General features: G+C 35.1%; 1 protein-coding gene across 1 annotated transcript in view; it reads right to left on the bottom strand.

Moving 5' to 3' along the window:
- Positions 1 to 11,831, bottom strand: part of RCOR3 (REST corepressor 3) — a 48,903-nt gene that overhangs the window by 3,851 nt on the left and 33,221 nt on the right. The window contains 1 exon segment of the mRNA XM_008583803.1: positions 7,039 to 7,096. Within this exon segment, the coding sequence (XP_008582025.1) occupies positions 7,039 to 7,096 (58 nt within the window).

The following is an 11,831-nucleotide window of genomic DNA, read 5'->3' as shown; positions in this document are numbered from 1 at the left end:
TGTTAAATATTCAAGTACTTTTCTACTACTTATACTTTAGAAAACAGCAACTGTGAAAAGAATGAGTTTCTGTCCTATTTCTAAATTCTAAATTTGAGATCACTGCACTGAATAATAACTACTAATCAAAAACCAGAGATAGGGCCGACCCCGTGGCGCACTCTGGAAGAATGCAGCGCTGGGAGCGCAGCGACACTCCCGCCGCGGGTTCGGATCCTGTGTGGGAATGGCCGGTATGCTCACTGGCTGGGCGCGGTGCGGGCGACACCGTGCCAGGGGTTGCGATCCCCTTACCGGTCACGAAAAAGACAAAAAAAAAAAAAAACACCAGAGATAATGTTCCATCAGTGTACTAATTTTCATAAGGGATATTTAACTTACATTCTAGAAATGGCTAAACCTATTGAACACATGAGTTTAGAAATGAAGACCTTAAACAAATCTAGGATTAGATCTTCTGTATTCCTAGCAAGAAGTCACAATAACTTCTTGACTTCTGACTCCAAGTCTGAAGATATTATTACCATCAGAGCACCTACTTGTTTTGCAAAATATACTCCAAAACTTTAAGTTGTTCTCAAGTCTGATTCCATTATATAACTGTTCCTTCTTTTTCGGATTCTATTCCTTTTGATCTTCCATGTAACATTTTCTCCTGCTCAATGGACTCTGCCTTCTCAAAATTGTTTCATTTGTAAAATTAAGGACCCTAAACTCAAAATTACTTCCCATAGGAGCTTTAGTTTTTCTAGAGACTTTGGATGTCAAGGACTTTTTCCAAGTCACCCAGGTATGTTTATTATTAACTCATCTATGCCAGTCTAAAATCTTTTTTTTTTTTTTCCTTTTTGTCTTTTTTCATGTCTGGCAACGGATCGCAACCCTCAGTGTCGCACCCGTACCGGACCGGGACCGGCAACAGGACTGCAACCCTCGGTGCTGCTCCCGCACCTCGCTCAGCCAGTGAGCGGGAACCGGTCTGTATGTGGGATCCGAACCCTCGGCGGGAGCGCCGCCGCACTCCCAAGTGGCACACTGTAGCAGTGCGCCACCGGGCCGGCCCCAGTCTAAAATCTTAAGGCTCAGACCAAACTGCAGACTTCCAGTTTGGCTGAAGATCCCAATCAGTGTCCTGAGAACAAATGTGCCCAGATATTAATCCCCTCAGCCTGCAGGATGGCTAGACAGGGTATGGAAGAGCTGGGGTTCCTTGGCAGTCTCCTGTTGGACAACAGCTACCTTATCTGCTTGCCCCAGTGTGTTGTGACAAAATTCATAATTTTCCCTGTGTATCAAGATATGAAAAAGGTTAGGAAGTACTGTCCTATGGAATACAAATCAGTACCAGCATAACTCCAATGCTGAAACACAGGAAGTACTCAGTAATTATGGTTTTTCTTCCCTATAAAGCTACATTCTATTTTTCTTCCCCGAACCAGAAGAGGTGTATATATTATAGCTGACATCTTTATCACCTCCACACTCCCAAAGACAATGCTCAACAGTATGTTTTGGTTAGAAGATGGAATTCTTAAGCTCTATACTGTACTAAGAACTAGGCAAGCTCAGCTGACATAATGGGACTGCTCCTTCAGAGGATTTCCCCAGCTGGGCTTCTAGAGGACAACCTAGCAGGAGTTAGTGAGAGGAACAACTAACTTTAACAACCTATGGCGTCAGAGCTACCTTAGTTTGAATCTGTATCTGGGAGGAGGGGCAGTCCATTCTTTTTTCATAGTTTATAATAAAAAAGGATGTCTGATTGCTTTCTCAGCAAGGGAGTTAAATATAATGATTAAATCAAACCCTCTTCCTGAAGATCTAAAAGGCTGAGGTACATCTGAACCATAGTTGCTAAATTCAAGTCTCATCTGTAGGGCAAGAGGTCAGTTTTCAAGGGTTAGCAGAATAAACATTTAGTGAACTCTGGAAGAGGCAAATAATACATTTCCCAGAGAAAGGAAAAAATTGTCTTCAGTCAGAATTCTAAATTTCATGTGAATGTTACAATAAAACAACTTAGCTTCCTATGCTGGCAGATGATAACATATAATCTTTAATATATGCTTTTAAAGTTTTGCTTGGGAATTAATGTAAAAATATAAATCATTAGGATATTTTGTTATCATTACATTTTATGACAGCCCAAATTTCCAACATGTAATCTGTATTACCCAACACAAAAACATTCATTTATCTTTTTTTAACATTTCTTGTTCATACTTTTTTTTTTTCCTTTTTTGTCTTTTTTACTGACCGGTAGCGGGATCACAACCCTCGGTGTTGCGCCCGCACCGCGCTCAACCAGTGAGTGGGAACCGGTCTCCACGTGGGATCCGAACCCTCGGCAGGAGCACCGCCGCGCTCTCAAGCGGCGCACTCTCCAGTGTGCCACCGGGCTGGCCCTCTTGTTCATACTTTTAATTCGCTAAGGAAGATATTTTTATTAATAGTACTTCTCCACATGGGATCCGAACCCTCGGCAGGAGCACCGCCGCGCTCTCAAGCGGCGCACTCTCCAGTGTGCCACCGGGCCGGCCCTCTTGTTCATACTTTTAATTCGCTAAGGAAGATATTTTTATTAATAGTACTGATGTTAGCATAGCCACTGTCTAAATTATTATAAATTCTGAATTAGTGGAGTTTGTCCATTCATATTTTTGAGATTTAGTTAGTAAGATGGTAACATCATGGGCATTTATATGTTTCCCAGTGCTAGACATGGAATCAGAATTTCTTTTTTTTAGCTAGAAGAGATAGCATGAATAGCTGCTTTTGGTATGTTTAAAAAGTTCTTTTTAAATTTTTATTTTGGACTATTTAAAAAAAAGGGGTGGGGGAACATTACCAGTGGCAAGGAAAGCTGCTTCTAGGTACTGAAAGTCCAGGGTTGGTTTTTTTTTTCCCCCTGCTTCTTATAGCAAAATATCTTAAAGTGCACATGTATAATTGGGAAATCTATTTTTGAAATAATAAAAAATAGTGACATCTATAAATTCCAGAGATGTGGTTCTTTTCAATCAGTAAGACATAATTTTAAAACTCAAACCATTTGGGAACTTGCATTTCTTTCCATCTCCTGTAAATCTCTAAGAACTTAGTGTTAAAGAAGGTAGCAAAGTTATCAACAGCAGTAGAACAGTGATGGTGCATATAGGGAGGGCTAAAAGTCAAAATCACATAATCACTTCCCAATGCCTATCCTTTCTGTTCTGGGTCTTGCATTCTCATCTTCCTTGCTGTAAGTTCAATTCCTTTACGAGAATGCTGGAAATTTTGAATGATTAAATTATTTGAAGTAAGTGCATCAAAGGGTTAATAATTATATTTTGGACCTCCACTCATTCGTATGGTATCTGTTGTAATAGAAAAAATTCTCTAAAGCAAAAGGGTACATTTCAGATGGAAAGGTATGAATCTCCTACTTCCACTTCCTTTTGATTATGTACTGGGTTACCATCCTTATATTTTTATCAACTGCCAAATCTACTTTTTCTCCTACTTTATGAACCATTATAGCTTTTTTTTTTAGCATGAGATAAAATTAGAAAGAAGACAATTTCTAAACTTGCAATTTCATTTCTCTTAAAAAGGAATGAATGTGTGAACTAACTACAAGAAGAGAAGGTAATTTTTACTATAGGCATAACTCATTTAGACATAGTTCTGTCATTTTCTGTTTCATATGAGAAAGCAGGTAATATGAAAAAAGAACTAAAAATGAAAGCTAACATCTTGATAAAACTGACAAATTTTTTGTTTTTGTATATCCTAAAATAGCAAAGATTTTATTTGGGGAAATTTTTTTTTTTTTTTTTTTAAGCACTAACGACTGGGAAATGAACACATTATAAGAGGTGACCTAAAATAAAAGTGGCAAATATTATATACCATGCTTCTGCCACTACACAATATAAAGAATGTTTTACACTATCATTTCTAAATAAGAAATGTTTATCATATGAATATCAAGTCTAATTTTAGGATAATTTCTAAAAGCATTACAGGTTATAATATATATATATATATATATATATATATATATATGACATAAGCTACAAGCAGGAATAATATTTTACCATTAACACAAATATGTGAAGATCATAACTGGCCTCACTGTTAACTAATTTGTTATAATAGGAAATTTAGATACTTAAGGCTGAAATAGATGACAAAAATTGTAGAAGTACCATTCTTGGCAAATATTTTAAGAGGATTAAATTAGCAGCATTAATTATTTCCCATTTGGGGACTTTTAATGAATGTTATTGAAATTATAACAAAGGTAGAATTTGAATTAACATAATAAAGTGATAGATAAAGAAAATTATAAGCAGGCATTCCTATCTGATCTGATAGGAAGATTTTCCCCTCTTCCAATTATGGGAGAAAGAAGAAAACTTACTTAAATAGTTAGCATTTAGTTAACAACAATATGAGTAGATGGGACAGGAAATTAAGGCGGGAAATAAGCCCTAGGAAAGAAAATGGTTTAATATGTCTGTCTGATTTTAAAAGAGTTACAACAAAAAAGTTTTTTTAATAGTAGAGTTGTCAATCTCACTAGTGGCACTAGAGCCAATATTTCTTTCTCTAGGTCAATGCAATAGTCTACTATAAGCAAGATAAAGCATTTAATAAATGAATGTCAAATCAGAATATATGCATAAAATCTCTTGAATATAATGTGCTATACAAATTAAAACATGTTAGTATCAAAATATAGTTTAGTATTACTTTGTAAAACTGAAATAGTCATTAGAGTAATACCACAAAAAGTTTATCATAAATAAAAGATTAAAAGAGAAAAAGATGGAAGAAAACCCCAGAAAACAAAAACTGCCTGCTAAGTACTCTAGATAGCAAACTATACGTGTTAAAACAAATACTGCAATTATGTGCCTTAACCACACTGAGACTCAGGTACAGGTGACATTACTATATGACTATACTTTTTATAAGGCACACTTCTTAGTATTATATAAATGTGTGGGCACATAAAACAAAATGGCACTTTTTTATTCTCTTTAAAATAACTATTTTAGACAAAAATAGCTTTATAGTGTTTTATTTTATGTAATAACAACATCAACAAAAAAACCAAAAGCCCAAAATGAAAACAAAATTCCAGAGTCAAAATAAATAAAAACAGAGACATTGATAAATTAAGAAAGTACCTTCAAAATCTTAAGAACACATGTACTTCCATACAAACTCCTGCACTAGTGTAATTTATTTAAAGGGTTAGTACAGAGAAAATGTTTGATTAATGTATTAATATTCCCTTCTTTTATTTTAATATTTATAAGCTATGTCCACATATATAGCTCAAACTATTTATACAAATCCTACCATTGCCCTTCCCTTGAATGCAGATTTGCTTAATATTCAACCCAGCCATAAGATTCAACAGGCTCTACCACTTAAAGTAGTGCTGTAGAACACTATCAAATCCTGAGTGCTGTACAGAGAAACATTAGCCCAGGTTCTCCTTGGAGATTCTCTTTGGGAAATCCTTTTACTAGATAATTTGTTAGAGTACAGAATTAATATACTAACCTTTAAGCAACTGAATACTGGAAACCAGGGTTCAATTCTTACCAGGCTACATACTATGATGGAGGGAAACATAGGCTTTACATGAATAAAAGCAATGCCTATTCAAAATAAGCATGCTACAGCTCTAAGCCACAGTTCTAAATGAATACGAAGCAGTCACTGAAAATGCTTACTAATATTTTAAACAAAAATTTAAGTTATCTGTCTAATTTAAAAACATCTCTTATTGAACATTAAAAACTAACTAAATCTTATTCTGGCTCATTCAGAAACTTAGTTTTACAATACGGATATGCTCAATGCACACCCAGCACCCTGCCTCATAGTAACAGCTATTTATGAAAAGACTGTGTTTTGCTGTATAGGCCAAAGAGAAGGCTGACATCATCTTGCTGGCACCCTCCTGTGACATTTTCAAATCATGCTGACTGGTTATTTCTTATTCTCTCTAATCCAAACTGCAAAATCATCTATCGGTCAATCTTTAATTACATTATTCTCCTATCAGAATAATGCTTACACAGCATTTTTGCATTTAATATGTTCTCTGATGAATATTTGGAAATATTTTAAAAGATAGACTTATATGTTTCACTGGGGCCCCATTCTTTCATAGTAGTTAACCTGGACAAAAAAACTATTAGTACCCAACACAAAGAGGGCTCAACCAGGAAGAAACAAAACATAGACCAAACTTTAAATTACACAATCAGTCCTGCAGGTAGTTTATCTTGAAGAGAAAAAAAAAAATCCACAACTGAATAAAAACATACAATTTTTCCTTCTTTAAGTAACTCAAACATCAGAAATCCAAGTTTATATAATGCTTCCAATTTGCCCATGGATGTTTATAAAATAAAAATTCCTCTGCCATATAATTTAACAAAGCATTCTTATAAACAGTGCATTTAAAATGTTATAGTATGTATATTTTTTGATATGTCTCAAGTCTCTTTTTTAAAATATGTACATTTAAAGTCAGGTTTCTAAGCATTCAGTGGTACATCTCTTTAAGGTATGATACACTGAAAGTTAAGCATATAGTTAATACATTCAGTACCTGACATCTATCAAATAGAGAAACACTATTATACAGAGTAATTAGAAAAACCAGAAACATATCATAATTTGTTTATGCTTTTAAGTATGTGTTATCAATGAATGATATAGTAAGAACAAACCCAATTGCAGGAATACTGAAGCAGAGGCACACAGAGCCCATATGACTTGTTCATGCTTGTCATCACCATCAATTATTTAGTGCTGAGAATGCATTACATGCTGTTTAGGACCCAAAATGCACATAGACTCAATATGTCACATCCACAAAAACAACAAAGAATTCCTGGTCACCAGGACTTTGTGATGAACACAAGAGCCCTTTCTTGATCCATTTCTAAAGGAAAGGAAGAACTATGGTAGTCACCTTTCACAAGTTAAATAATTATTAACAACAATAACTGCTTATCTTTAATATACCTTGCACTGCTAGAAGCTGCTCCTCTGTGGTCCAACGGGCATTAATTTTCTGATTTGACTACAAAATTAAAGAGAAGTTTCCTAATGAGGATATGAAGACAGACATTTTTCCAAAGATTTTTTTTTTTTTAACTTTTCACCAAATCACAGACATGAGATTACTAAAATTCTGATTTATGAAGATTCCTTTTTTAGAAAGATTAAAAATATATATTCTGAGTTACCTTTTACCCACACAGAAAGATGATAAAAGGGAAATGTACCAATTTGGGAGAATAAACAACATTTACATTTATACTCTAATCAGAGATATTAAAAACTGAGAAAATCTGTTAGAGTAGATGCCCATTTTCCAACTACAATGTTTCTATCACACATTGCAGATATTAATTTTAGCCTAGTTTTAAAATTTAAGAGACTTTATTTTCTTTAGAGAGGGTCTATGACTCTCTCTAAATTTTTTCCCTTCATATTTAGTTTAAACTTATCTGCATTCCCACTAAAACAGTGGTATTAATTAGCAGAGGCCTGTAGAAGAGGCCTAAGTCCTAAAATATTTCTTTACATTTCTGAGGCAGAAAGAGGCCCACTGATAAGAGTGGACTTTTTTCTCCCAGGACCTCCCAATATTTTTGTTTAAAAAATCCCAGGTTTAGTATTTTTATTATGGTAAACTACAATATCAAATTTCTTTAGTGTATATCCACTGATAGTAAATCAAGGAGCTTTGGTAGTAGAAGGAAGAACAGAAATAAGTACTCCAGCTTGCAGAGGTTTGCAGAAGGAACTGCCAAGATAGAATGGCTTGGTGTAATACCTGGACATGCTGGGCAAAACAGGGTTCCCTTGAGAAGTGATGTTTAGGTCTTGTCTCACCCACGTTCTTAGCAATAAGCATTTCTACAGTACACAGAGGTTCTGGGTAACACCAACTTTCTTGCCATGAATGAAGAGGTATAAGTAAGTATTCAGAAGGAAGAATGAAAGAAAAATTCAAAGTTAAAAAAAACTTTTATTAGGAGAGAAAGGAAAAAGTAAAAAATGACTTAAAGGAGGGAAAAACCTAAAATAGAAATCACAGAATTCCAGATGAGGAGATTAAAAAGGTACAGCAAGACAGGCCAGAAAGCAGACAGCGGAAATCCTCAAGGTTAGGACATTGGCAATGAGGCAAAGGAACAAGAGGGAAAAAGAAAAAAAAAAAGAGGGGGAACAGGAGAAATTATGAGGGTCATACAGAAGCTGTAATATGGTGAACTTTTGAAAGGAGAGAACAGAACTGTGGTTACTAGAATAGGAAAGGGGGAGGGAGACAGGGAAAGAGGTTAATGAGAATTAATGAGAAATTGCCTAATGGACATAAAGAATCATTACGTATTGTGATGATGAATAAGCTATCCTGATCTGACCATCACATATTGTACGCAGCTACTGACAGTCAACTTTGCACCCCACAAACATGTACAATCAATTAAAAAAGTGAAAAACAAATTTTTAAAAAGTTGATAGAGGAAAAAATAGAAATTTAAATGTTTCCCAAAAAGGGGAGTAATAAGAATGGAGAAGCTAATATTGAGTTAACACATAAGCAATCTAATGCCATCATAGCTGTAAAAGGTAGATAAAAGAGGTCCTTGATGCTGTGGATTGACTGAATTGTGTTCCCCAAAGTTCATGTATTAGAAGCTTAATTCCCACTATAACTGTTGAGGGTAGGAAATCCTATTATGGTAATAGAAAGGTGGGGCCTTGAAGAGGTGATGAGATTGTAGGACCATGTACTCGTGAATGGATTAATAATGGTGGTCAGGGGCATGGTTCTAAGGACTTTAAAAGGAGAGCGGGTGAGAGTTTTTCTCTCTCTGCTCTGCCATGTGAGTCCCCTACACTGCTAAAGCCACCACCAAAGAAGACCCTCACCAGATGTGTTCCCTGGACTTTGGACTTCCCAGCCTCTGAAACCGTAAGCAATAAATTTCTTTTTCTTATAAATCACTCAGTTCCAAGTATTTTACTATAAGCAACAGAAACGGACTAATACCTTGGTATACAATGATCAACTGATACTGGAACCTATTTAAAACAGGTTCAAATATTTCACAGTAAATGGTGAAAAAATAAAGGAATGACTACAACTTAATTTGAAATATAAAACTAAAACTTCTGAAAATCGGTTCAATTTTAAAAATAGCTAATAATTTAGTTAATGTATTTTATTTTGGGCATATCTTTTCTGACTATATAATGGGACAACATCTTTCTGCTTTAAAATTCACAACACGATGATAAAATGGGTCACTTTTTATTTGAGGGTTTCAATAATTTTCTTAAAGGTCTCTCTTAATTCTTTGTTACTCAAATTATTTTTTGCAGTGCTTGCCTATGAGTCATCTTTTTTTCTTCAATTGTTAATTGTGCTGGATACTCATGTGTCAACAATTTTGTAGGTAACTGAAGCCATTCTCTTGCACTTTAATAGACTTCTTTTGCAACGTTTACAATTTCACTTTGGTTTGTGTTATATTTGCGTTGTATTAGCAAGACAGTGACAGAGAAGGGTGTTCATGTGATGGAGGAACAGATATAACAGCTACAGTTAATTAAGAAGAGTTGGTGAGTAGAGCCTAATTTTGTAAATTATCAGTTCATTATTGAGTACATTTTTGTTTGGCAACTTTTGCTTCTCTGTGCATTCCTTAGATTAATGAGAACTTGGATACTGAGGATCTTCTGTACATACAAGTTGCAATACCTATGTTGCAAGTTGCAATACCTATGTTGCAATTTGCTCTCAGGATTAAATATAACTAAATATGAGGAGATATTTAGAACATATGTAAAAAAAAAAGCATGTAGCACAGTGCCTGAGCAAACAAAAGTTGATCAATCAATACCTTTTAAATCTGAAAGGCAAAAACTGGAGGAAAAGGTATCATTAATGAAAAGGGAACAAAACAAAAAATGAAAGAGAAATTACATGCACTATGAAAATCTATTTTCATCTAAACCTCATATAATTCACAAGAAAAACAGGGGATTGGATAAACACAAATAAATTAAAATTAAAAAGTACAGAGTATACAGTATTGGGAATTCAAAGAAGGGAGGAACAGTCATGATGACTGAAGTGAGGAAAAAGGAAAATTGGAAGGGTTAGAGTTTGAGATGGGCTTCAGAATAGGAGAAGTTTATGAAGGGCAAAGATGAGAAGGCATTCCGTGTGGGAACAACAGGATTTGTGTCAGGAAGAAGTGATAAACAAGCTTGGAAAGTTGGTAAATATTTAATTAAACTGAAATACAATAAGGACCACTTTCGGAAGGACAGAAAAAGTAAGGTTAATAAACTCACACAGTAAATTTAATAAGCAACAGTTGTATCTTTTTGTTTTGGGGGGAGCAGGGGATGAGGGGTATGATTATAACCAGAATAAGACTTTAAGTCTGGAAAGCAAGGAGAAGTGATGCTGTTAAGAACCTAGGAAGTCAAGAAATGCTGGTTTGGGAGATGTGGGAAGGCAAGGCTAAGATTAATTTAATTTGAGATACGCCGAGAATGAGGTACTAGGCAGGACACTGAGGTAAAGCTCAGGTTCCACTTGAGGCTAAAATAGATTCATTTACTCAAACACATTTTTGACGGGTCTAGGAAATTGTTATAAGGAAAAACAATGGAGTCATATCTTACTCAGATGTGAGGTTCTAAAATCAGCCTATAAACTTTGTGTGTGCGTGTGTGTGTGTGTGTGTTTCCTTCTCCAAAATTACTCCTGAAATGTTCTTACAAAGGGAGAAATGGAGACAGGCACACAGTCTCTCAATATGTCCACATAGCCAGTTATTACTCCAGCATTGGAATGGACCACTAGTTTTTCAGTTAAACTCCAGCTGAAGCTGTTGGCTTAAATTTAGGGTAGTGTTTTATTAAATAAATATATTTAAATACTAGAATCTACCTCACTTCTAAGAGATACTCACATAAGAGGCACATGGAAGCTAGGACTAATTAAAGGAATAGTGGATTCTTGTTTTGCAGTTCATGACTGCTCACTCTGGGCATACACTCAATAAAATGGAGTTCAGGCAGAATTGCCATCACTATTGCACTTGCTATCACTAAACACTTTTTCTCTCTCTCTCAACCCGCTCTCTTATTTGGCTGAATGTCTGTGGTTAAATTTGTATCATTTAAACATACATATGATGTGACTTTAATACAGTGAAGTGGTGAGATTGTGTATCTCCGAGAGGAAAGAAATGAATTCTGAGGATAAAAAGAAGTGGTGAGATTGTGTATCTCCGAGAGGAAAGAAATGAATTCTGAGGATTGGAGTATGCTTATATTTATGTATAGAAAGGAAAATTACAGCTTGAGAAGGCAACATAAACATAATAGTTATAAAAGAGAACAAAGCCTCTGAAAAGTTAAACGAAGAAAAAGAAAGAGGGGTAGTCAGTCATCTGTATCAAGGGCTCAGAAAAAGGTAAGGGGAATCAGGAATTAAAAGTTGTGGAATTTGGTCATCAGTGCCAATGTTAACCTTTAAGTGGCTTTAGTGGGAAAATGCAGGAAAAATGAAAGTGTATAAGGTTAAACAGTCTATGTGTGACAAAATGAAAGCAGTGGAAGAGAACGGAGACAGAAAGAGAAATAGGGTCAAAAAATTTAAATATACAGGATTCTTGTCAGTTACTGATTTTTATATTTTTTTATTATTTTTTTTTCCTTTTTGTCTTTTTTTGTGACCGGTAACGGGATCGCAACCCTCAGTGTCGCGCCCATACCACGACTGG

Source organism: Galeopterus variegatus, unplaced genomic scaffold (genome assembly GCF_000696425.1).
Source record: "Galeopterus variegatus unplaced genomic scaffold, G_variegatus-3.0.2 Scaffold3045, whole genome shotgun sequence".
NCBI lineage: Eukaryota > Metazoa > Chordata > Mammalia > Dermoptera > Cynocephalidae > Galeopterus > Galeopterus variegatus.
The sequence above is the reverse complement of the archived record's forward strand: the minus strand, read 5'-3'. Positions and strand labels throughout refer to the sequence as shown.